Here is a 26,739-nt window from a genome sequence, read left to right as displayed (position 1 = left end):
CAATAGAAGTTGCTTTCTTATATTATTATATTTGTTTATATATTGCAACACAAGATTATACTTGTAAATAAAACGCGTAATAAAACTACGTACAAAAAAAGTTAGCTGTATAACTTGAACACTATTAAAAATCTTATTGTTAATAGCTAACCGAACATTACACAGAAACGTGACTTAACTAACCTTGTATTCTATTAAAAATAAACGTAAACATAACAGGTATTGTTAGCATTATTTTATAAAAAAAAAAAATGTTATTTATTACCGCTTTCGTCTCTACATGACTGAATTGTTTATGAATAAACGTCTTTGTTTAATAATATCCTGTGGATTAATGAGGTTTTATATTTAACAATAAGTTAAATGGAATCATATCTGTTTGTAACTATAAAACAGAGAAGGAAAAATACATAAATGATGTTAAATAATTTAATCATAAATATGTATTTGTAAGTGATAATTTAATCATAAAAATTGTGACTCATTATTTTTGTGACTGACTAACGTACGCTCACGACAACAATAAAATTATTAATTTAAACAAAGCATTATCAATACAAATGAGTTACAATACTAATCTGTAAGAGCTCACTTCGTATCTCACTCGTGAATTATTGAAAACCGACTTACGGTGAAATGCTATTTTTATTTGTTTATTGCATATCATTATTTGAAATTCACGATCGTGTTTCGACGAGTTGGTTTGAAAAGAATTTAATTATTTACACTAAAAAAATTTTATTACGAGTCGGAAATAGCTTTAAATTTAATTATAGTGAAACGACAACTATTGAATGAAGTATATATATAGTTTTGATATTCCATAAAAATAACCAGCGTTACTAAATTTTAAACCTATCCACCTAATTACCATTAATATGGATTGATGTTAAAACTATATCCATTGATTTATTCAAACGAATTCAAAATTAAATCGGCCATTAAATAAGCTACAAACAACAGATAGTATTACGAAAAGTAAGTGTAAGCACTAATAGTCATTCGCGAATTTCGATCTCAGAGGGTCCGACCCTCGGCTGTCTCCCCCGTAGCTGCAGTATTGATTAACAGCACTTGGGGCTGCAATTTAATGGGATTCCTAATATTTTACATTCAACTAAGCAAAGGTGCTTTGGTAACATTATACAAACGAATCAAATGTCACGAAGTTGCAAGACATAACATACTTTCACGAGGATCAATTTATTATAAATCCGACGAGTAACCATAATAATAATAATAATAGTTTGATTAGTGTAATATTATGAAGGAAAAAATATATTGATATCGTGCATATTAGCCGAGCAATTACAATTTTTGTCGAAAACGAATACCTCTTAAAACAAAATAGCTCTAGAAGCTATCACAGATTCTAAATGATCAACTAAGAAATCGTTTGCTGCGTAATGCTTGTAGAATTGGCTGTGACCATAAAATGTTGACCTTTTCTAATAAAAAATTGGAAAATCAGGTGCGTCGCAAGTTTACAACAAAGACATTTAAGATCTATACAATAATCATAATGCTTAAAATTATTACACGTATTTTTTTTTTCTAAAAGATTTAAAGATATGCATTTGCTTTTAATAATAATAGAACTAGTTTCACAGACTGAAATACTCGCAGACTTACCTTGAAGTAGTAAATTTATATGTAGGTACACCGGCTGTGCTTCGCGCTTTAACATGCATTATTGTTTAACACAGCTTGTTATATTGGTTTAAGTTTATGGTTATTGCTCTGCTCCTTAGGGACGGACCGTGCAGTTATATAGCCTCCTATTCCTCAATAAATTGTATATCTAACGTGAAAATAAGTATTTAATTCAGCCTCATATTTGCGCATTATAAACTTTCCAATTTGACAGTATATAATTCATTAAAATGAAATTTCACACAGTTATTGAATTGTTATACAAAATGACACAACACAAGTAAATAATAAATTTCTGCAGTTTACACTTATCACAGAAAGTTTTACTTGGATATAAAATGTAATAAAAATCTCTGCCTCTTTCCAGACCTTCACAGCATGGTGCAACAGTCACCTGAGGAAGGCCGGCACTGGCATCGAAAACATCGAAGATGACTTCCGCAATGGACTTAAGTTGATGTTACTGCTCGAAGTCATCTCGGGTGAAACCCTACCCAAGCCCGACCGCGGCAAGATGCGTTTCCACAAGATCGCAAATGTCAACAAGGCGCTGGATTTCATTGCATCCAAAGGTTCAAGACTCATTAATATTTATTTGAACTGTCACCTGATGGTATTGCTTCGTTTGTCTTTGCGAGAGCGTCTGGATAGGGGCCACCCGCACATCATAAAATTGTATCTATCGCCAACTGTAATATTTTGTATCATGTTTCGGTATGAAGAATTATTTTTAGAGATACTCGTGGTGTATAATTACGGAACAAGGAACATAACATATTCGGTCCCATCGTAAGTAGCACAGTGGCGGTAAAAGAAGTGGCTCACACTTCACATTAATGTCTAAGGATGACATTGACCACTTACCATCAGGTGGCACAACTGCCCGACTACCTTCGAGTGACGTACTATATCATAGGAAATTATTTTCATAATTTATAAAATAGTTTTCGCAACTATCGCCACAACAACTCGACCAGAGATTGGCATAATACTTCACCTATTTTTATCTGCACTAGAGTGCAGCAATGCATACTCAGCTGTTTAAGAAGCCTTATAAAATGTTATCGTTGAATTATGTAAATTACATTTACAAGGTAGAAAGTTTAAAGTAATAAAATATTACTTTCGAAACAATACTATAATAAAACAATAATATAATAGTATTAACTGACATTCAATTTTATTAACGAAATCTAGAAAGTGCTAGAAAACAGCTTCTAAATAGTTAATTCGCTTCTTCATTAACTCTCTAGTCATAGAATTTAAATGATCTTTAGCAAGCCAAACTAATGGAAGTTTATTCTTAGAAACATTAGGGTCAAGGCACCTGTCTTCAGCTCACTTCGTCTTGCTGTAATTATTGATACTATTAAGATGAATATTTATGTTACTTCTTGGCATCTCGAAGATATCTTTAATTCTATAATGAAATTATACCTTGAGGTTCTTATTATTCAGTTTAAATTGCAATGAAGCTAAAGTTTTTAGTAATTTAGTATATGTTTTATCCTACAAATATTATAAATGAGATAATTTGTACGTTAAGATGTATGATTTAGGAAAAATTTGGAGTACAGATAGCCTATAGTGATAGACTAACCCTTTTGAGCCCATCACATGCGGGTGAAGGTAACTTAAATGTGCAACGGATTCGACATTTCTTGATCATGTTATCGAATAATACATTGCTAATGCATTCATAATCTAAGTTAATGTGAATTCGCTTATAATTTAATAAACCGAAAAAAAGGTAAAGGTTAAGGTTAACGACTACTAAAATTCAAATCTTTATGTAGATTCTCACATTTTGTAATTTGTAAAATGTAATTTATTTTAAAAAAAATTAAGCGTTGTTATTTTATTATATTTTTTATATTTCAGGTGTAAAATTGGTATCCATCGGTGCCGAGGAAATCGTCGATGGTAACCTTAAGATGACGCTTGGTATGATTTGGACCATCATTTTGAGATTCGCTATCCAAGACATCTCGGTAGAAGAAATGACCGCAAAGGTATAAATAACGCATGTTTTCAAACCACTTTGATTTATGAAACTTAAATATAAATTATTCGAATCACATAATTAAATTATGAATTTGAAAATAAAATTCAAAACTTTTTGGCTCGTTACATGCACGTTACGTGCACATTGAACTTATACAGTAATTAAAAAAAAAAAGTAAATGATTGCATCATAAAATACCGAGACTACTACATTGATCTTTCAAATTGCAGGAAGGTCTACTTCTCTGGTGCCAACGCAAGACTGCACCTTACAAGAATGTCAATGTTCAGAACTTCCATCTCTCCTTCAAGGATGGTTTGGCCTTCTGTGCCCTTATCCACAGACACAGGCCTGACTTGATTGATTACAGTAAACTCTCTAAGGACAACCCACTTGAAAACTTGAACACCGCGTTCGATGTCGCCGAGAAGTACCTCGACATCCCCCGCATGTTGGATCCTGACGGTAAATACTTTACTATTTATGCCAACAAACTGAATTCTATTACAAGTTTAAAAAAAATTACTCTTGCCTGAAGACGTAACGCAAATGAAAAAAAAATGTAAATTTTGATTTCATTAAATGCAAAAATCTGACGTAATTCCTACGGCCCCTCCATTGAGGATTCTCGAGGATAATTATAACGCAAAACTTATAATAAAAAATGTAAACAATGAATCACAGATGTAGCTTAATATGCTGGATATTACAGACCTTATAAACACGCCCAAGCCGGACGAACGCGCCATTATGACCTATGTGTCATGTTACTACCACGCGTTCCAAGGCGCGCAACAGGTACAAAAACAAAATGGCTGCCAGAGAATTCGATACCCGAGCCCCTAACGCCAGGCCTTTGTGTGTCACTTATAGCATGATCCGAATGTACTAGCATTACTGTTGATGTGGGGGAGCACTGGATTTGTGTTGGTAATGGGAGCCACTCTATACATAGGATCAATTAGTAAAGTTTCAGCTGGTTATTCGCAACCACCTCTGTCTGTCGCTTTCTGCTTAAGGCTTCTTGGTAAACTTAAACTTTCCGTATTGGCTTTATATGTAAACGAAAATCATCAATTGTAAGTTTACCTGTTTCATGTATTCCAAAAAATCATTCAACATAAATATCTGAACATTTTATCTTTCAAGCTCCCATAACCATCCTCCCCTACATGTTTTTAAATACCAAACCATGATATTACCCCGATCGAGATATGTTATTGTCAAATTAAAATCTATCGTAATAAAACTATTCATAGTTATATCGATATATTAATACGTACCTATTCCTTTGTATTACATATCGCAGAGCAGATAATTAGTTAAATGATAACAGTATTTTAAGCTTTTTTGTTATTAACTTTATCATAGTGTTAAAAATTACAAAACGCCTGGGATGTTTGTGTTGTCCTATATATATATTTTTTTGACACTTCATTCGACTTTAAAGAGTTTTCCAAACATTCTAAAGTATTGTAGCAAGCTTTTCTTTAGATATTCATATACAATTCAAATATCCCATATCTACAGTAATATTTAAACACCGCATGAACTAACTCCGTGTCGCTTGCGTGCCGCTTATTAGATCTGCAGAATACCGCCATGCCGGACGAGAGAGCCGTCATGACATACGTCTCGTCCTACTACCATTGCTTCTCAGGTGCTCAGAAGGTTTGTCCTGTCACTTGTTACGTTGCGTGAACTTTTTGGCTTATAACCTCTTTTAATGTTTTTATTATAGGTCGATTTTGTGTGTCCCAGAGTTTCGAAAATCATAAATATATTCCTATCAAATAATTTCACATTAAACATATAATTCTTAATATGAAATAACTAGCTAGCTAAGTTTTAAAACTTAAATTGAATAGCATAGTTGTATTTGTAATTTAGACATTTCTTAAATATTAATATATAAAAATATTTTGATTTTAATACTCATTTTATAATTAATAATTTTATCGGCTCTGGGATAAAATTAAGTATTCAATTAATCAAAAACTATTTTCTTACGTTACTCAAAATAGGCTGAAACCGCCGCGAACCGCATATGCAAAGTTCTCAAGGTCAACCAGGAGAACGAACGCCTCATGGAAGAGTACGAACGCCTCGCTAGCGACGTAAGTACCAGTTCGTAATACGTAACCATTACGTTTATTTAATAGACCGTGTATATCTCATAATATATCTTTGTAGCTGTTGGACTGGATACGGCGCACCATGCCGTGGCTGAACAGCCGCCAAACTGATAACTCACTCGCTGGCTGCCAGAAAAAACTGGAGGACTACCGTACTTACAGGTAACACGAAACTTTTAGAATCATATAACATGACCATGAAAATGTATTTCCAAACACTATTTTCATCTAACGATTAAGACTCAAATTTAAAGCCCGTTGTAGTAATAAATAATGCTATAATACCCTCTCTTTGTATCAGGCGTAAACACAAACCACCACGTGTAGAGCAGAAGGCCAAACTGGAGACTAACTTCAACACCCTACAGACCAAATTGCGCCTCAGCAACCGCCCCGCGTACATGCCAACTGAAGGCAAGATGGTCTCGGTAAGTTGAACATCAAATTATTACCCACGTAATACATTTCTGAAAAAAACAATATCGTACAAATAAGTACAAAATTATACAAATATCGAATTCCCAATGTGATTAAACCTGCATTTTTATCATTATTAGGACATCGCTCAGGCATGGAAGGGTCTGGAAATAGCTGAAAAAGCATTCGAAGAGTGGCTACTGAGCGAGATGATGCGTCTCGAGCGTCTGGAATATCTCGCCCAGAAGTTCAAGCACAAGGCTGACATTCACGAAGACTGGACCAGAGGTAAATATAAAATAATTAAGTATTAAAAAAAAATTGTCTTCCATCGTATTGTTTTGAGTAGTCTTGAGTATGTGAAATCGCCCTTACGGATGAGAAGGATTATTTATGAGGTGTATTAAGTACAGACACAAATTATAATGTACGGCATTGTAATCATACATATTGTGTGATCATTCAAAAAGAAGTAAACATAGACTTTAAATACAAACACATATAATTTAACACAATAAATGCTATCCAGGTAAAGAGGAGATGCTGCAGTCGCAAGACTTCCGCCAGTGCAAGTTGTACGACATCAAGGCTCTGAAGAAGAAGCACGAAGCCTTCGAGTCCGACCTCGCCGCGCACCAGGACCGCGTCGAGCAGATCGCGGCCATCGCGCAGGAACTCAAGTGAGGACTGCCACGCTTTACAAAACACGATCTCATATATCGCCATGTAATCACGTGTGTCTGCCATATGTTTAAGTAAACAAATGAAATGTATTCCATTATCTAAGAATAGATTATTGAATACGCACGTAGTCGTTTACGCAAAATGCGTGCGCACGTTACTTTAAACCGATTCTTGAGCGACATATCGCAGAGGCGAAATTTAGACAGGCAAACTTATTTTAAGCGTCTTATAAGATATTTAAGAAACGACTTCCAAATTATTATTTAACAATGAAAAGTAACTTATCAATAACTTTATATTATCTCTGCTGGAATCGATCATATATTTTTATTCATTTAAACTTTCGTAAGTTAAAATTTTTATTACTCGTATAAATTTTAATATAAAAGAAGATACACGGCCATAACAATTTCAACACTCATATCATTAAAAAATATTTTGTACCTATTTTTGTAATCTCATAAATTTCTCGTAATTTTTATGGAAATTTCAAAATAGATTTATTTTACATTCACTCATTTGCAAAATGAACTCAATTTAAATTACTCTAACGAATAACAATAAACGATCCACGTGATTAGAAATTTAGGGTCGCACAAATAAATGTTATTAGTTTTTTCAATTCCTCCGTTGGATTTATGTCTAGTTGTGTGGGTTTGCACGGCAGTGTGTGTGACACATGTGTTCTATACACATGTGTCACACACTAAAATAGGTCAACAACACATTAATTGTATCATACTAATCAGCCGGTTGAATGTTTAATTTGAAAACTTCTGCTAAACAATTACTAAATAGCAGTAATTGCTTTTTGTAATTAATTTAATATTATACGGACTAGTTCTCGATTTCAAAAATGAATAAAATGAGTGTCTTTATAATAAAGTATGCAACCGCATTTACATTACAAAAACATTAATTAAATAAAACTCATGATTTGCTGTATTATTTTATAATAGCTATAAAATGAAATAATTATGACATCAAAATGGAAATAAATATAATAAAAAAAGAATAATTAAATAATAAAAAAAGAAAAAAGTATAATTTTTAACTATTTTATAAATTCGTTCAAGTTTAGTTCCTCACTAGTCATTTACTGTTAAAAATTTGAAGTGATATCAGCATGAGATCCTCAATCTCGAGCGAAATAGATTTCCACCGAGTAGCGAGTATTGACCGAAGCGTGTCGCAGCACGCTGGAGTACCACGAGGTGGGCGCCGTGAACGCGCGCTGCCAGCGCATCTGCGGGCAGTGGGACCGCCTGGGCGCGCTCACGCAGCGCCGCCGCCTCGCGCTGGACGACGCCGAGCGCGTGCTGGAGCAGATCGACCTGCTGCACCTCGAGTTCGCCAAGCGCGCCGCGCCCTTCAACAACTGGTGAGCGCCCTCGACCCTCCGGGGAAATGCCCTCTATACTCGAAAGGGGTTCAAAATCTAAATCGAAATATACTTTATTCGAGTAGCCGTTTACGGGTACGATTGAATCGCGATTTTTTAACGATCTGCTTTGGGTGTTTTTTTTCTATTATTTCCTTCCCATAAAAATCACGAGAAACGATCCGTGTTCAGGTTGGACGGCACCCGCGAAGATCTGGTTGACATGTTCATCGTCCACACCATCGAGGAAATCTCTGGTCTCATGGACGCGCACGCTCGCTTCAAGGCCACGCTGGGCGAGGCCGACAAAGAGTACCAGGCCATCGTCAATCTCGTCCACCAAGTCGAATCCATCGTCAAGCAACACCAAATACCCGGAGGCCTGGAGAACCCCTACACCACGCTCACAGCGCACGTCAGTACCTTTCAGAACTCTGGAAGTTTTTTCATAAAAAATCTTGTAACCCGTATTTTTATAGAACGTTATTTTTGGTGCAAATTAAAATATGATTTGAACTATAAAGAAATACTAAAATGTTTGTTTACATAGTTATACATATATTTGCGAGCGCTTGAGCTCTCAGAAAGTAACTCGGACGTTAACTGCAGGAGCTGAACCGCAAGTGGTCGGACGTCCGCCAGCTGGTCCCGCAGCGCGACGGCACGCTGGCGGCCGAGCTCCGCAAGCAGCAGAACAACGAGACCCTGCGCCGACAGTTCGCCGAGAAGGCCAACGCCGTCGGGCCCTGGATCGAGCGGCAGATGGACGCCGTCACCGCCATCGGCATGGGCTTGCAGGTCACAGATTTGATCATTCTTAATTTATATAAAATTGTTTCCTGACTAATTTATTGCCCAATATAGACCAATTTAAAATGTTTAATATAATTTAACATTTCCGTTGAAGCTTAAGATTGAAAATTTACCATTTGTAATGATACTTTAAAAATCATTTTTTAAATAACTGAAATTAATGTTGGGTTTTATTAAAGCAAGGAAATTTTAACTTATTCACAGGGCTCTCTGGAAGACCAGTTGCACCGGCTGAAGGAATACGAGGCAGGAGTGTACGCATACAAGCCTCATATCGAAGAGCTCGAGCGTATTCACCAAGCTGTACAGGAGGGCATGATCTTCGAAAACAGGTATAATACCCAAAAAATAGCAAAATATGCAAAAATTCCGGCTTAATTCATCTATGAGTAATACAAGTAAAACAGCTTAAAAATAATAAATAAAATATCCGAATTATTACCTCAGATATTCACAATACACAATGGAGACGCTGCGCGTAGGCTGGGAACAGTTACTCACATCCATCAACCGCACGATCAACGAGGTGGAGAACCAGATCCTAACACGCGACTCCAAGGGCATCACGCAGGAACAACTCACCGAGTTCCGCGCTTCCTTCAACCACTTCGACAAGAACCGCACCGGTAATTTTTGTCATTCGTCAATAGCGTCGCAATAATGCGAAAATACTCAAATCAAAGTTTCAAATAACTACTATGAATTAGTTAGGGGTTAACCTTCAAATTTTCAGTATCATCAAGTCTAATACCAGCTAAAATCGTTTAATGTTAAACTTGCTTAGAAGCTACCGATGATTGCGGGCTCGAACCCAGGCAAGCACCCCTGAACTTTCATGTGCTAAATTTGTGTTAATAATTCATCTCTTGCTTCGCGGTGAAGGAACACATCGTGAGAAAACCTGTATGTGTCTAATTTCAACGAAATTCTAAAATCTGCCACATGTGAATCCACCAACCAGCATTGGATCAGTCTGGTGAAATGTGCTCCTAACCTTCTTCTCAAAAAGAGAGAGGAATCCATACCCCAGCTTTTATTACCGATTCTAAACAGAAAAAAAATAGTAATCGGTTCATGGATTGCAATCTGTAGTAAGCCAAAAATATTTAATTGAAATAAATTCAATTACTTGATACATTAAAATGCAAATGAATGTTTAAAGGTCGCCTGGCACCTGAAGAACTCAAGTCGTGCCTCGTGTCTTTGGGCTACAGCATCGGCAAAGACCGCCAAGGCGAACTCGATTTCCAGCGCATCTTAGCCGTCGTCGACCCCAACAATACTGGTAAATTAACTCATGTTAACTAAGACTATTGATACCACAAAAATAATTGTATTTGTAAGCTGAAAGGAACATAATTTGCGTTCAAAGCTTAAAGTTATAAGAGAATCGAGAGATAACATTTAATAAATAATTGTACAGGCTACGTGTCGTTCGATGCGTTCCTGGACTTCATGACGAGGGAATCTACAGACACTGACACCGCTGAACAAGTCATCGACAGCTTTAGGATCTTGGCCGGTGACAAGGTATACTAACTAATCATCCTTGCTCTAAAACCTGTCCGGTTATAGGAAAATTAATTTTAACACCATCTAAGATATCTTCCCTCTATTTGCATATAAGAGTATTAAAGTAATATACTGATCCTTGATTTTTTAAAAGTTATTTTAATATTAATTATATCATATTTTTAATTTTTAAATTATGTTATCTTAATGTGCCTGCATTTTATTGCCAGGTAGCATCACTGTCTTAAATTTTGGGTAACTCTATTTTAAAACGATTTAGAGCACAACCTCTTGTCTATATTGACGTACCTCAGTCACTAATGTGTGTGTGTGTGTGTGTGCGTGTGGCAGCCGTACATCACGGCGGACGAGCTGCGGCGCGAGCTGCCGCCCGACCAGGCGGAGTACTGCGTGGCGCGCATGCCGCCCTACCGCGGGCCCAACGCGCCGCCGCACGCGCTCGACTACATGGCCTTCTCCACCGCGCTCTACGGCGAGACCGACCTCTAGGTACGCGCCCGCCGGCGCCTCAAGCCACCGCTCCGGATTGAGTGCCCTATGACACTCGTTTGCCTTCTGATTTTCAAATCCTTTTGTTATCGATAGTAGAAATGCAAATGATCAAATTTATCTCCTCATTGATATTGTCGTTGCAAGAGATATTTACCATTTTTATCGCCAATGCACTGACAATGGAAGCCACTTGCCCTGATAGGCCAAGTTTCGATTTTTATACTCGTTTGCACATCTTACATGCCAGAACATTATTTTACCCAGATTTCTGCATGGCGATAAAAGCCATACCTAATACAAACCTAATCCTAATCGAATTCAAAATACGATTTCTAAAACATAGATTCTGACACATAATCCTCAAAAAAATTATTACGCATCTTTACTTTCGCAGATCTTCGCCCGACACCGTATACAATTAAAATTGCATATTTGTTCGTACTAGGCTGCGATTTACATACCCTCGTTGCATACATTAACAAAAGATTACGCGAAATATATAATGAATATTCACTTTTAATATGAATATTAACACATCACGTCACTAGTCATATTAAATTGGCTTACAAAAAGTAACCTTGACGTTGCCGCTTACTAACGGCATAATTGTTACTAATTACCACAACTTTACACGGTGACGACACATACCACTTGATGATTAGTACAATCAAGACTTTTTTCTACAATTTTAAAATAATTCTTAAGTTAATCAAAAAACCTTTACTATACAATGTGTACGGGTATTCATTGCCTATAAAATAAACTAATAAAGATACTAGTCGGCTTTGCATAATTTCTTCACATTCGGTACGTAATTTATAGGTATTTTGTTATAAGGCTAAAAATAAAAAAAAATGTTATTGAGACGAATGAAAACAACTACACTTTGGCTTTTTTCCAATATTCTTGTCATTATTTGTGCCAGATATCAAAATAAACTTTGCGAAAAAATATACAATATATTATTAAAAATGTTTCATCATACCTTTCTGATGCAGATCTTTCATCAGATACAACTTGAAAAATCCTCATCGCTCGAAGGTAATACCTCGTTATGGCTGAAGAAGTTCAGCTCAGCCGCCGACAGCCCTAACCAACGTGGCCGAAGATGTGGTATAAAATAACAACACAAAAATTATTTTCTTAACTTGACCTTCGTATTCGCCCTAACTTGGTCAAATTAATGCAAACAATTTTTGTGACAAATTTAGTGTTAACAACAGTTCTGTATTAAAAAAATGTGCAATGTTAAAACCAAAAATGCCATTAACTTTCCTACCATGTTCTTCTCCCTACTTTTGGCTCAAATCAGAAGAAATATCCGTATTTTAACTATTTCTATTTATATATTAGAGTTAGGTATCTTTTGTATGAAATTATCAGGGAAGTCACAAAATAATTATTTGTAAGTTAAAAGATGGTGCTAATGTTAGGCTTGACTAATGTGTGACACCAAAATAAGACTCATTGACATTGTAAGAATGTTTTTGTTATATTTTATTTATTTATAAGCAAACATTATTTATACAAGTTTGATTTTTTTTAAATTACTGCCATTAGTAATTATTGTACTTTGATGGTAAGTACATTAAACTTTATGTAAGTGATTAAATTTCATAAATGTTGCAGGGAAGTGTCACACAAATTATTTATTATCATAGATCGCCATAACTTGCCTGCATCTATTTATTTATCATGAATATCATTTTATATGATAATCGTTTGTAAGAGTATTTTGGTATGAGTACTCTAAATAAATGATCTGCCATATTTTTGTCTTTTAATAATGACTGTGTTGTTAATCCAACCAATTATATTATGAGGAAGCAGTGGTATGTAGATTAAGAATGAATTATGTGCCCAAAAAGTATACTAACTCGAATGTACAGCTAATTTAATAAAGAGCTCTTAAACAAAAAATCTTTTATTTAACTTTTAAAAGATATATAGATTAAGCTAATAACATAGTATTTTATTACACTAAATTGTTTTTTTTTTTCATTACAACAAAAAATGGTTCATTTGGTTTTAAATAAAACATGGTCACAAAGTAAATAACATGCAAATATAAACAATAAAATTGTTGATTTGAAACTATTTTAAATTCAGAATTGTATTGATAGCTGAACCAGATTTTAGGATAATCTATATCATATTATATCTGTGAAGCTAACCCAAGTTTATGCACATATTTAAACAAGCTATGATGCAAGCTTAGTATCCAACGCATATTAGCATAATTACCTTAATGCAATATACACTAGCAGTAAATTAAATTCACTTTGTTCATATAAAACTATGTTGTATTTGAAAATCACTTTACATCTTTATACGCTTAGTTTTACCTAGCTAAAACTAAGTATAAATCTTACCCCACATCTTAAATAATTGCCTTTTGAATCCTTTACACTATACAAAAATTTTACCCTAAAATCTGTATTCATAATTTGATATAACTTTAAAAAAATTGTGCAATTATAAATAATTAGAAACAAAATCAGTCTGTAACAAGAAAAACCTTATTATAATCAGTGACATTGTATTGTTTGTACACTTTTAAAAATGGTTAGTAATTAACCTCCACAATAACTATACTTTACTCTTCAGTTAATGGGTAAACTCAGTTTTTAGGGTTCATTAATTATTTTTATGATTTCTTTCTAATTTTTAGAATATTGGTTCATAGCTGGCCGATGTGCAGTCACAAATTTTCTTTGTCAAAAATTTTATATAGGAACCATTTTTATATATGTATCTGCAAATGGTTCTTATGAGATTTAAGCATTAAGTCATTTTATGTTACTTTTTTTCTCTGCGATAAACCACAATAAATGTCTAGTCTACAAGAACAAGGTAAAACAGTAATTGTTGAAAGATCGAATAGTAGTAAGTACATTGCAATATTAAATTAACATTATAGTGAAAAATTTTAAATCATAGTGGAGGAAACTTATATTAAGCACTTCATATTATGTTAAATATAATAGTTTTTTTATCTGTCTTGAATCTCAGTTATCAACATCCAATCCAGTAACAGTCAACATAAAAAAAATTTTTGATTTCTAATTCAAATAAATTATCCTTCTCTAATACCCTACAAACTCACACTCAGCAATAGGTTACTCACACACTGTCTTCACTACTGAGGTTGCCCTGCCAATTTCTTATATCTAATGAAAATCAAAATTAGTAGAAAGACAAGGATAAACAGTCTGATTTCTGATACTAATGTTTCTAAAATAAAAACATAGCAATTGGCAATCATCTCCTAAGCGAACCCCTGTTAATATAAAGAGGCATAGTAAGAGCTTTAAATTAAAAAAATAATGACATTCAAATTGAATGCAATATTTTAAATTGTCAGCTATCATATTCATGTGATAATGTTATACAACAATAATTTAATCAACACATTATAAAGGCTTAACAGTTTTTTATTTCACATTTAAAAAATATTAAATAACCCACATAGCCATGATTGAGGTTATGCATAATAGGTTTATTAAAATTAAATTTGTTCCTTTAATATTGCAGTGTAATAATAATTGAGTGTTTTGAGTAAACTACTTGTTCTCTTCTTTTTTAGCTTCGTCTGCAGTCAGTAAAGCACTTTTTATTCCAACTTTTTTTAACTCTTCTACTAGTTCCCCCGACTGATGCATTTGGAGCATTATGTCACAACCACCAACAAATTCTCCATTAATAAATACTTGAGGAATTGTTGGCCAGTTTGAATAATCTTTAATGCCTGAAAAAAATACATAAAGGATATTACAGACATGTGTTTAAAAATATATTTTTTATGTTATGAGATCTATTTAAATTTCAAAACTATGAAATTATAAAATAATACAGTAAATTTTAAGCTTTGCATAATGTATCCGATGTGCAATTTTCTACTGAATTGTCCACACCAAGTTTATTTATTTTGCACACAGATATTGCACATAACTACAATGTGTTAGATAATAAGAGTTGAGATAATATTATCAATAACCTGGTAGTTTGAATGTGAGAATCATAACCAATGATTGCTTAATTAGAGTTTATAATTTATAAAATGTGCTTAATAGTGGAGGAAAACATCGAGAAGAAACCTACATGTCTCGGACAAAGTTCTTTCAGATATGAATCTATCTCAGTAGTAGGAGCAGTGTGAGCAAAATCTTCCAGACATTTTCATGGGAGAAGTTATTTATTAGAATGCTTTTATATTTCGTTATAAATCTGATAATAATTATTAACCAGCAATGTGATTAATCTCACAGAATGTATCTCTTTTTTGAGTTCAGTGAATTTTAAGGTATTTAAGAATTACAGAAACGGTAAGTAAATTGAAAAAAAAAACGGTTGAACTATAGAAGAATAGTACAATATCAATGTAACATAAAAAAATAAAATATCAAATACACTATGGCACTAACCTTGTCGTAGATTTTCATCAGCTAAAACGTCATGACTTTCATACGGTACGGCGTGCATTCTCATAATTTGCACAACAGCGTTGCTAAAACCACAGCGAGGAGCATCAGGAACTCCTTTCATAAAAACTACTACTTTATTATCCTTCACTATTTTATCAATTTTTTCATTAATTTTCGCATCAGCTAATAAGCGACAAGTTAACTTGTATGTGTTATTATAAATTGGGTAAAAGCTTCTTCTTATTATTGAATTCATTATTTAAATTTAAATACGAGTAATTAACGTGTAGATTTATTTATAATTTATTATTTAACTTTAATAAGAACCTATAGAATAACTTATTCAATATTTTCTAAATGTCAATGCGTACTTGTGAACGTCACTTTGACAAATTGTCATTATAATTATATTGAATTTAAGAAATATCAGTCATGATTTGTACAGTATCTATTTCAAGTTTTGATTGTATATATTTTTGTTTAAATCCTTAATGTAAATAAAATAAATTAAGTAAGGGTTTATTATATTGCTCATAATAATAGAAAATAATCAATAGTGGAAAATGAGAATTTAAGAAATAGATTATTGTATTCTTTGTGTTGGTATTAATAATTAGCTTATAGACAGACACGGATATATTCTTGTAGCAAGGTTCTGCTTTCACACAGTCCTTAACTTTTGGATAAACGATAAAAAGCATGTGATTATATTTGTTGGCATTTAAATTTTTTTGGTAAATAAACAGTGTCGTTTATCAAACACTGTAAAGCTTAAAATACTTTAGCTCTCCTTAACTCACTTTTTAATAATTGTTGTATATATTTTTTACTACACATATTATAAAATTGTTTCATCATAAATTTCAATTGTAAACATAATATATAATTGTATAATATCAAACTAAATAGAATTTGTAATATTCTAATAAATCCATGGTTCTTTATTTTATCTACAATAATTAACTATCTGTTTGGAATGAAATTGACTTGAATGAGATTTGACTTGAGTGTGAACTGTCATTTTTTAATAAAAGCTTGTTTGAGTGTTGGAATAAAGAATTATTATTGTCATCATTTAACGATATTCACAATGGATAATGCTGAAGAGATATTTCATTTTCTTGAGGAATTTTCAAAACGTAAACAAAAAACAATACCACAAGAACTAAATGATTACTTAGCTTATGTGGCGCGTACCGGTGACCCAGTCTATCAATGGTCTCTGGTGAAGAGCTTGTTCAAGGAAAAATTGCTTAATGTTATAACTGATTTCTACGACACCACACCAGGTATAGATATTCCTCCGTACCCTAATGTTGACCCTTTTAATTATGATATCATGAAAAATAGTTTGTTGGAGAGACTGGACTCGTTTACTTCCGCACCGTTCACAGTACAAAGGATTTGTGAGCTCCTCACTTATCCCCGTAAGCAATATAACCGAGTTGATAAGTTTATGAGAGCCATAGAAAAAAACATTTTAGTTGTCAGTACAAGAGAACCGGGTTTTCAGCGTCTTCCAGAACCAGAAAATGGCGAACCAATGGAGGCAATAGTTAATGGATCAGATAACAACTCAGAATATAATGTTGATGTTGAAATGGAAGACATGTCGTGGAAAGATAATCCTGCTAAGCAGACCTCAGAACCTCAGCCAGGATCATCCGATGCTCATATTTCAGTTGATGACATAGAAGCACGATTGCATGCCAAGCAAGAAACTTCCCTCACACAAGATAAAGCTGTTACTCAATATGAATCAGTTACTCCACCTGAATTAAACATTACTGAAAATATAGAAGACCCTGAACAAAAACCTAAAGAAACTGCCTCCCAGATACCATCAACTAGTGAAGATGTAAAAAATAACAATAGCTCTGAAGAATCACCTGAAACAAAAATGGATGTAGAAATGAAAGGTGATGTTTTGGAACCAGTTATCATTCCTGAAATCAAGGTTGATGATGCTGAAACTACGGAACAAAAACTATGTGAAGAATCAAATTTAACTAAGAATGTTGAACCAGATACACAAAAGGAGAGTATTGCTCCAACTGAAATAACTGATATACCAGCTGATGAAAGTAGCTCAGATTCTACTAAAGCTGTTGAGTCTAAAAATACTACAGAATTATCATCTAGTGAAGAGAGCTCCTCGAGTGACAATACAGATGGGAACAGTAATTCTCCCAAAACAGAGGAACATATTGATGTTCAAGATGAATCTCAATCAAATAAAAAAATTGAAAATTCAGAAAACATTGAAACAAATGCAACAGAAATTTCAAATTCAAATACTCCATCAATTGAAGAAAAGGAACAAACACATAAGATAGAATCTGAAAACTATTCAATTTCTGATGTGCAATCGGAATTACCCAAAGTATCTGTGGTTGTTGAAAATAAAACTGAAGAATTAGAAAAAAAAGAAAATATTATTGAGAAAGAAAAAGAGGAAACTGAAATTGTAGCAACGGAAACAAATGCAGAGAGTTAGTAGTTTAATAAATAATGTCTAGAAAACCACAACTGTCCAATTTTGTCTAAAAACATTTGATAGATATCATCAATGAACAATCTAGAGGCCAACAGATAGAGCCAGCCATTGATTAATCAGTTGTGTATCTGTGTTAATGACTGATTGTGTATTCCCCTTTGAATAATTTGTGACGATATTAGTACCTAAGATTTTCATATAATTTAATTTAAAATTTTGTATTACTAAACAAAAATCTTTTTAATAGTAAAATTAATAACTAGTGGTACTATAATCTTATTAATGAGGTTATGGTTCCATTTATTCTAATCCTAATGTTTTACAATAAAACTTTAAAAGTAATGTTTTTATTTTTATTTTTCATGTATATTATTATAATCAATCAGAACATCATTTGCAATGCGTCCATCTATAGGTCTGTAGTTTTAATTCAGATTATTTAATTGTAAAGGGATATACAATATTGTGACAAATTAATGTCGTTAAAGTTTTCGCCAATGATTATTGGCAATTATTAGTAATAGTATTAGTGCTTTTCTTTTACACGGAATTTATTTTATCATATATGTGTAATGTTCAAAGAGTATGCTCGGGGTGTTTATTATTCGCTTTAATTTTTTCATTTTATTAAGTATTCCACTCCTAATTATTTTGAATTATTAAAGATGCCACTGGTCATTATATTTTATTTTTCTAAATAATAGCATGGACTTCAGCTCATGAATACTGTCAATAAACATTAGCTTTATGAGTATATAATAATTGATTGTCTATGACATTTGACAGCCAACTCTACCAACGCGCGTTCATTGGTGAAATGAAATACGCTGCTCTCCCCAGATTCCTGTTACATATTCGGTCCCTTTTCACGCAGAGAAATCGAGAGTGATTGCGTGAAATGGGATATAGCAGAAAAGATTTTATAAAAAATATATATTTTTTTAATAATTAAGTAATGCTTTGCCAGCCCTGGAGCAATTACATGAAGCTTGTTATTATTATACTGCTTAGGTATTTTTATTTAGGTATTATATACACTTTTTTATCATCCATTCGTTTTTTAAATTTAGAAATACTTTTAATCAACTTTTTCTGATGAACGAAAGTACAAGGTCGGTAAAGGTATTAAAACAAGAAAGTACACTTGCGGTGTTAGTAAATAATAAAAAAAAATAGAAATATTAGAATAGGTACGAAATAAATCCTTTAAAAAAATAGTTTAATGTTTTATTAAAATCATTTAATCGGTACAATTTATACTTGAATAATTTTATGATATCTACATAAATAAGTAAGTACTTACCTAATATTCTATATACATTAAAATGTATTTAAGAATTCAACCTAACTACATTTATCCACGCATTTACAAGATACAATCACACTGTGGCACTACTGATGGAATACAATTACTACTACATATTTACATTAATAATTATACTATCTAATTGATTGTGTTATTAGATTTATTTCTTCTTTCCTAATACTTTAAGTTCATTACGCATGATTTTTCCAGCTACGTTGCGTGGAATTGCATCTACGAATACAACACCTCCTTCAAGATGCTTGTACCTAGTTAGTTTTTGAGCAACAAGATCGTATACTTGTTTTTCTGTAAGTTTTTGGTCCGGTTTCAGGACGACAAACGCTTTCGGGACTTCCCCTGCAAGTGAATCAGGTATGCCAACTACTGCTACATCGGCAACTTCAGGCATTTCCATGACCACACTTTCTATTTCGGTTGGTGATACCTGAAATTTGATATTATATTTCAATACATAAGTTCATTCATCAACACTCGTTAAGGAAACATTAACCTGGAATAACATATGTATATCCAAATCTTTTCCTTGACAGAAAAAAAAGAAAATACTTATATATATATAATATCAGAGATGCATTGATACGCCTTTTTGCCGATACGATACCGATACACTTATCGAATTTAAATAAAGGTGAAATAAATGTAAGTAGACATGTTGATTGTTTTTATTTAAAAAATATATATTAAAATAAAACGTAACAGTATTGGAATGAAACGTAAACATTGGTAATTATGGTTCATTAATATGAGTTAGTAACTAAAAAAACGTTAATCAAATTTTTGTTTTAAAAACAAAGTATTATCTCTCGTTTGCGACGAAAATGACAAAAAAGAGGCGCGTTTACATTACTTTTTTTAAAACATGTCATTTAAACAGTATCGTCCAGAAAAATATCGCCGATACCGATATATCGGAAAACCTGCTGTATCGCCGGTATATCGGTATCGGTATCGGATGCATCCCTAATATATATATACATAGCTTGTACTCTATTACCTCGTACCTGTTCTTTTTAATTATTATATACTTTTGGAATACTACATTATCTTTACTTACCTGATTACCCTTGACTTTAATCAGTTCCTTGGTGCGGTCAACGATGTAGAAGTAGTGGTCGTCGTCGTAGTAGGCTACGTCACCAGTGTGCAGCCATCCTTCGCTGTCTACAGTTTCCTTGGTTGCCTTTTCATTATTCCAATAACCTTTCATGATCTGCAACATTAACATGAAAATTTTATGAGACCCTGTTTTTTTGGGGTATAACTCAAAGTTACAACTATAGAATATTAGTAAAAAATCTGTAATGAATTAGCTTTTAATAATTATGTCACTTGGAGGCAACACCAGGGTGACAATTTTAAGGGATTCGTGTTCCATCCTTCGTTTGACACTGTAACAGCCGGTGCTAACGATGACGATTCAAAAATGCTTATAAGAGCTAACTTGTGTATTTCAATTCTAGATTCAATGTAGATTCATCGATAACATTTCAACTGGCCGCACTCTTTGGTTAAGAAGGAGCATTTGCAACCAGTAGAGCAGCACTGGGCGGCTTTTACTGGTATGGAGGCTGTTGTGAGCGGGAGTAGAGTACAGACCTGCGGGCCGCGCAGCAGCAGCTCGCCGGACTGGTGCGGGCCGAGCGCCTCGCCCGACGTGAGCGACAGCACGCGCGCCTGCGTCGACAGCACGAGCTGCCCCACCGAGCCGATCTTGTTGTACGGGTACTCGTACGGCGTCATCAGCGTCACGGGCGAACTCTCCGTCATGCCGTACCCTGGAATTGCAATTTTGATATTTGACTATTTGTATGATGAACGTATCATTTATAAACTATATTGTGTGTAACTGTACTATTACTTATTTAAAATTCAATTTAAATGTTCATAATAAGAGGTGACCATTAAACGCGCCACAGATGTTCGTGACTTCATAAAATGATTCGAATGATGTACACGAATCAGCAACAACTATCTATCGGAGACATATTTAACATTTTGACGTAACGTGACTCGCCACTTACATGGGTACTACCACCATAACAAATAATTATCGCCAAATGCAAATTACTTGGACAGATTACTCATAACGGGAATATATCGAATTACCAATAACCCTATAGAACCATTGTGACGTCGACGAACATTTACCTTGAAGCAGCTTTATTTGATCCTTGGTTTTCTCGCATTTGAGCAAAAACTTTTCCAACATACTGTCGGTTGTGGGAGCAGCACCGACCATTATAGTCTCTACTGATTGCAAATGTTCTTTCTTAACCATAGGGTGTGTGGCTAGGAAGGCCAGTAGAGATGGTACTACGAAGAGCGTCGTCGGCTGGTATTCGACTAAACATTTGATGTAGTCGTCTGGAGTGAATCTAGAATAAAAATATTTTATTCAAGTTAGCTCTTAAAAGCAGTATTGAATCTTCGCGTTTATCTATCTCTATCGTCATCTACAGAATATGAGATCATAATATGAGGAACAGTTAAGGAACAAAGTTATATATACTTTTTTGTCAAATAAAATACACGGTCTTGCTCGCCGGCTGCAACGGGTGCACTTGCAACCCAGCCACGGAAGAAAGAAGACCGAAAGAGATTAAGAAGTACATTTTTTAGTATTAAAGTACGTATTAGAATGATGTACTGTACAGTACTGTGATAAAAATAAGCATGCACAGACTGCTTATCCACGAGCCTTTAATCATTGAATGATTCGAGTTTCCGTCAATATTTTTTTTTATACCTACTTAAAACTATGAATGCACTGTTATGTAATATTATTTTATTAGCTTTTAATATAACTTGTGGATGCAGGCGCAGCTCTCTAAAAATAATGCTGCGCCCATGAACATACTCAGCAATGTACAATAAAATATACGTATTATTTACGTAAATCAACAAAATATCTACGCATTTTTACCATCTTTATATTATTTTATTGTATAATAACCTTTATCGATGGATTTCATTTTATTATCATACAATGATTATTACTTTTCTTAAGGGTATATGTCAAACACATATTGTTCTAGTCAATTTCTTAAGAATGTCAGCCCCAAATTATTTATTCCCATGCAAAGTTTTATGTATGTTGTTTATTCACTTTATAGTAATTATTATAGCATAGTACTCCGGCATATACTCTACTCATACCATAGCCTAACATCGTTTTATCAAATATACTGACCTGAAAAAGTCAAAGACAATGATTTTGGACATAAACAATTTTACGACTTTTTAATTATTTGATATATTCTTAACATTATTATTATTATATTATATTATTATCATTGTGTTATTTTTATCTAATGTCTAATACTAGCCTTAACATTAAACTTACTTTGGTATGGACACGATATGGTATCCTAAGACTAGATTATAGTTCAGAATTCCATTAAACCCGTAGATATGGAAAAACGGCGGTACAGTTAGAACAACATCACCTTTACCTAAAATGGGGACAATTATTTATTTATATAATATATAAAAAGCAAAACAATCAATTTACCTCTAAATATCTAATTGTCTAATCACCAAAGACAAAAATATACAGCTAATAATTATTATCTGACTGTTGGCGTCTCCAAATATTTTATATTTTTAAAATTCGTACCCTTTTCTCCTTCGTATTTCATCATCTTAGGAGCTTGAACTTGTTTCAAATTCGACACTAAATTCTTATGTGTCAACATAACTCCTTTAGGTAAGCCAGTTGTGCCACTGGAGTAAGGAATTAAGCAGACATCGTCGCAGTTTAAAGTGGGGAGGTCCGCATCGTAGTCAGCCATTAGGAGTGACCGAAGACCATGTATGCCTTAAACATAGATCAAAAACGCCATACAAAGATATTACACCTATAAATTATGTTACTACATGTTTTTAAAACACGTATGTATTTAACTACTTTTTTATTAATTAGAACAATTAAGAGTATATATTTGCGCGATTTATTATATAATTTAATTTCACAAAATTGTTTTCTCGTGTTTATACTAAGTATATCTGTCTCTCTGTTCGTATAGAAATAGTAAATATAATAAAATGTACATACAATAAAATCATATGTTTGGAACTTTGATAGTAAAATAACAAAATGCATCTTTTACACCAAGATATCATATTGCTAAACATCAACTTGAAAATACACATCTCAGAAGCACTTGAATATTAATTTTAAATGACTAGTTAAAATTAGAATTACCATCGGTTTGTAGAGTAGAACATAATTCATATTATCTTTCATTAGTTATGTCAACAAACACATAAGTGCTTTACCTTTAGCAGTATCATCGTCGCCTCCAACCCAGATGGTTCCCTTGTAGTCTTTGAGTGACTTGCTGACTTCCTGAGCTACCGGCATGAACATCTCAATTGTTGCGATCGCCTTTACGTTGCAGTCAGAGAATTGGCGTCGCACCTCATCTACAAATATACTTTATTAAATATGCAGAAATATTTGAAAAAATACGAAACCCTTAGGCTTGAGAGATAATTTAATATACCGAATGATTTAGTATTGTATTTCGGCTTTGCGCAAACCCTTCTATGTAGGTACAACCAACTCATCATACATATATATGATGAGTATATGAAACAGAAATATGTACTTAGAATTGTTGGGTTTTGGCTTGAAGAGTAAGTAAGGTATTATAGGTACATAACATCTCAACTCCCAAGGTTGGTGATGCATTAGCGTTGTAAGGAGTAGTTAAAATCTCTTAAGGGGCCAATGTCTATGGGCAGAGGTGACCAATTACCATCATAGGGCCCATTTGCCGGTTTTGCCTACCTATGCAATAATAAAATAAAGTAAGTATAAGTAGGTATATTTATTATACATACATATACTTACATATTGTACGATCAGTATGCCTTTGTAAGTACCTAAATTTTTATACTTATTTATGAAACTCTCTCGTTGATCTAGCTAACATGATTTGTTACATATCATGAGGTTTCAGCTTCGAAAAAACTCAAACAATAAGAGAATCGGACAGTGCCGTTGTGACTATACCAGTCGCATTATAAATTTAATGTGCCCTGCATAGTCGATTAGTATTCGTTACGTATGGCCTCCGTTACAGATATTGGTCAGGGGGATATAATATTAATTTAACATTGAATTATATTCAATAGTTTAACTAAACGATTTCAGCTATTTAAGAGTCTCTATATGTGTAATGCATATTATATTTGGAAGAGGTACGCCTTAATAAAAATCCACCTTAGAAAAAAGCATGGCAATATAACCAATAATTAATGAGGTAGAATCGAATTAGGAAGGTTTTATTAAGCCGACTCTATAAAATTACTATTTAATTGATCATGATGTCCGTTCCCCATTGAAATGGTCATTGTGTTTAGCTAACCTGCTGTATATAAAGGATTAGCGAAAGTAACAACTAATCCAGCTCTCATAGCTCCATGTATGAGAACCACAAACTCCGGCAGATTTGGCAAAATGAGGCCAATCCTCTCACCCGGCGCCATTTTTAAATGCCCAGCAAGGGCACAGGCGCAGCGTTCCACCATCATACGCATCATTCCATAATCGTAGGAACGCCCTGTTGCACCGCATGTCTTAAAAAAATAAAAATATAATGTAATAAAATTGTTGCAACGTTAAAGTTTAAATAAATAAACATTGACGAACCGATTGAGTACCTTCACGTACTCTTTAAATTATTTGGCACGAGACTGGATTGTTGAAATTTGACGCCACTCCAGAGCATCATCTATTATTTATTAATAGGTCACAAAATGAAATGCCGATATGCATATTGCAACGCCCTTAAGGCCAAATTATTTTTTATAACTAAATATTTATGATATATATATTTTTTAAATTACGTGCAGAAAAAAAAACGAATGAATAAAAATGCTTTAATATATATACATTTTTTTATGAGAGTAAACATTCGACCACTTAAGCGATGTTTTTTTTCAATTGAATCATTATTTCGAATAGTTTAATTAAAATATTTATATGAATTAGCTATTATATATTGTTATGAATTTACATTTTTATTAGAATCAAATATCTAATAATTTAAATTATATTTGTTAGCTTCGCGACCTAATCGTTCATGCTAGTAATTCAAACATTTACTCTTTAAACTGTTTGTTAATTATCTTACAGAATATTTTATCTTATCGTTAATTGCACTAATAAATATCAACAAAACTACATACTCTATTATAATGTTTCTTCACACTGCAATGATAAAATATTCTTATCGATATTTCGGTATAATCAAGGTACATTTAATTAAGCGTATCACGCAGGTTTTTATAAGTTGTATTTCAATAAATTACAATATAATTTTCTTTAAAAAAAAATCGGTTTAAATTTTGGTGCCAAACTATCTTCAGGTAGCCTCAACCTTCAGTTTCTATTTATATTCTCCTATCATCGCCCGAGACTGCATCCGTGTGTTTATAGATCTTGTTTGAACTTTGTACTCGAAACAATCATGAAAACAAATGTTTAATAAAACTGATTACAGTTGAGGACTTTTCTTAACGACCTAGTTTTGTACCAATTAATAATAGAACACAAACCAGAAATTAAAAATAGTTCTAAAAAACCGAGATCAGTATATTAATACATTATAAGGGTCAATTAAATAAAAAAAAACATGCAAGACTTACCACGCAAGGAGCATCTGACCATAATTCAATATCCTTAAAAACATGTTCTGTCAGTGTTTCTTTTCCATGGGTGATTTCACCCCACGGCGAACTTAACACATTTTGCTCTAATACTGTTGCGGTTTTAGTCGCTAAATTACGATTTAAATTTCGAACAACCGAAACAATTTGATATGCGTTATTTTTTTTGCATTCTGTATTAGGATATAAACTGTTTAGAATTTGGCGCGCTAAATTCCCGCGTAGAATTTTCAAATGAGACATACTTCCGTTCGGAATGTTTTCCCGCGAAACGTTAGCGCGTAAATGTTCATCGCAACTCTACTAATGTTTTGGCGCGTTTGCCACGACCGTCACAGGGCAAGGTCCACTTTTTAATCCTAAGAAAAAACATGCCATGTATCCGTTATTTCGTGTTCTTAATTCTTATAAAGTTGCATTGTTCTGTGACACTTTTGACATCGTGACAAATGTTTAATGAATTAATTTAGTTTACTGTGAGATGTAACAATTTGGTTACCAAATTTTGATACGAATCTTAGAACAATGGTGACTTACTTTAAATTAATTATTTTTCAATTTCAATTTCAATAGCAGTTTATACTAGTGATACATCCATATACTTACATAATTAAAAATACCTAGTGTATTTTAGTAATATAAAATGGTCATATAAAACATAAATTTTACTCAAGTCAAATTAAAAAAAAATTATAGGAAAAAT

General features: G+C 33.2%; 4 protein-coding genes across 6 annotated transcripts in view; 2 read left to right on the top strand and 2 right to left on the bottom strand.

Moving 5' to 3' along the window:
• Positions 1 to 13,033, top strand: part of LOC125068791 (alpha-actinin, sarcomeric) — a 32,718-nt gene extending 19,685 nt beyond the window's left edge. The window contains exons 2-20 of one of the 3 annotated variants that reach the window (XM_047678106.1): positions 2,021 to 2,225; positions 3,535 to 3,665; positions 3,889 to 4,123; positions 4,371 to 4,456; positions 5,252 to 5,329; positions 5,683 to 5,775; positions 5,852 to 5,955; positions 6,095 to 6,221; positions 6,351 to 6,498; positions 6,740 to 6,890; positions 8,090 to 8,275; positions 8,468 to 8,690; positions 8,885 to 9,073; positions 9,293 to 9,420; positions 9,536 to 9,714; positions 10,251 to 10,373; positions 10,512 to 10,618; positions 10,952 to 11,110; positions 12,112 to 13,033. In XM_047678106.1, coding sequence (XP_047534062.1) covers positions 2,021 to 2,225; positions 3,535 to 3,665; positions 3,889 to 4,123; positions 4,371 to 4,456; positions 5,252 to 5,329; positions 5,683 to 5,775; positions 5,852 to 5,955; positions 6,095 to 6,221; positions 6,351 to 6,498; positions 6,740 to 6,890; positions 8,090 to 8,275; positions 8,468 to 8,690; positions 8,885 to 9,073; positions 9,293 to 9,420; positions 9,536 to 9,714; positions 10,251 to 10,373; positions 10,512 to 10,618; positions 10,952 to 11,110 — 2,652 coding nt within the window. In that variant the 3' untranslated portion in view covers positions 12,112 to 13,033. Of the gene's footprint in view, positions 1 to 2,020; positions 2,226 to 3,534; positions 3,666 to 3,888; positions 4,124 to 4,370; positions 4,457 to 5,243; positions 5,330 to 5,682; positions 5,776 to 5,851; positions 5,956 to 6,094; positions 6,222 to 6,350; positions 6,499 to 6,739; positions 6,891 to 8,089; positions 8,276 to 8,467; positions 8,691 to 8,884; positions 9,074 to 9,292; positions 9,421 to 9,535; positions 9,715 to 10,250; positions 10,374 to 10,511; positions 10,619 to 10,951; positions 11,111 to 12,111 lie in introns of all 3 variants that reach the window. The other 2 variants (XM_047678105.1, XM_047678104.1) reach the window with 2 other exon arrangements.
• A 1,496-nt stretch (positions 13,034 to 14,529) lies between these two features.
• Positions 14,530 to 15,911, bottom strand: LOC125068792 (uncharacterized monothiol glutaredoxin ycf64-like). Its single transcript, XM_047678107.1, has 2 exons — positions 15,538 to 15,911; positions 14,530 to 14,861 (listed from the first exon to the last, which is right to left on the bottom strand). The coding sequence occupies exons 1-2, from the start codon at positions 15,791 to 15,793 to the stop codon at positions 14,677 to 14,679; spliced, it is 441 nt and encodes a 146-aa protein (XP_047534063.1). The 5' UTR covers positions 15,794 to 15,911; the 3' UTR covers positions 14,530 to 14,676.
• Positions 15,912 to 16,547: 636 nt separating this feature from the next.
• LOC125068646 (serine/threonine-protein phosphatase 4 regulatory subunit 2-like) lies at positions 16,548 to 18,377 on the top strand. Its single transcript, XM_047677903.1, has one exon. The coding sequence runs from the start codon at positions 16,628 to 16,630 to the stop codon at positions 18,032 to 18,034; it is 1,407 nt and encodes a 468-aa protein (XP_047533859.1). The 5' UTR covers positions 16,548 to 16,627; the 3' UTR covers positions 18,035 to 18,377.
• A 920-nt stretch (positions 18,378 to 19,297) lies between these two features.
• Positions 19,298 to 26,335, bottom strand: LOC125068720 (probable 4-coumarate--CoA ligase 1). Its single transcript, XM_047678014.1, has 9 exons — positions 26,016 to 26,335; positions 24,734 to 24,944; positions 23,640 to 23,786; positions 22,978 to 23,178; positions 22,705 to 22,813; positions 21,510 to 21,736; positions 20,958 to 21,136; positions 20,416 to 20,571; positions 19,298 to 19,785 (listed from the first exon to the last, which is right to left on the bottom strand). Exons 1-9 carry the CDS (start codon positions 26,277 to 26,279, stop codon positions 19,501 to 19,503), a joined length of 1,779 nt encoding a protein of 592 aa, XP_047533970.1. The 5' UTR covers positions 26,280 to 26,335; the 3' UTR covers positions 19,298 to 19,500.
• Between the last annotated feature and the right edge of the window lie 404 nt (positions 26,336 to 26,739).

The sequence above is a fragment of the Vanessa atalanta genome, chromosome 14 (assembly GCF_905147765.1).
Source record: "Vanessa atalanta chromosome 14, ilVanAtal1.2, whole genome shotgun sequence".
Taxonomy (NCBI): Eukaryota; Metazoa; Arthropoda; class Insecta; order Lepidoptera; family Nymphalidae; genus Vanessa; species Vanessa atalanta.
The sequence above is the reverse complement of the archived record's forward strand: the minus strand, read 5'-3'. Positions and strand labels throughout refer to the sequence as shown.

Bases quoted from the DNA above. Each gene is read 5' to 3' on its own strand.
- LOC125068646 (XM_047677903.1), top strand. From the start codon at position 16,628: ATGGATAATGCTGAAGAGATATTTCATTTTCTTGAGGAATTTTCAAAA.
- LOC125068720 (XM_047678014.1), bottom strand. From the start codon at position 26,279: ATGTCTCATTTGAAAATTCTACGCGGGAATTTAGCGCGCCAAATTCTA. The intron at 23,787-24,733 runs GTTAGCTAAACA...GTATATTTGTAG, and splicing joins TAATCCTTTATATACAGCAG to ATGAGGTGCGACGCCAATTC. The intron at 23,179-23,639 runs GTAAAGCACTTA...TCTATGTTTAAG, and splicing joins CGACGATGATACTGCTAAAG to GCATACATGGTCTTCGGTCA.
- LOC125068792 (XM_047678107.1), bottom strand. From the start codon at position 15,793: ATGAATTCAATAATAAGAAGAAGCTTTTACCCAATTTATAATAACACA. The intron at 14,862-15,537 runs GTTAGTGCCATA...TATTTTTTTCAG, and splicing joins TGATGAAAATCTACGACAAG to GCATTAAAGATTATTCAAAC.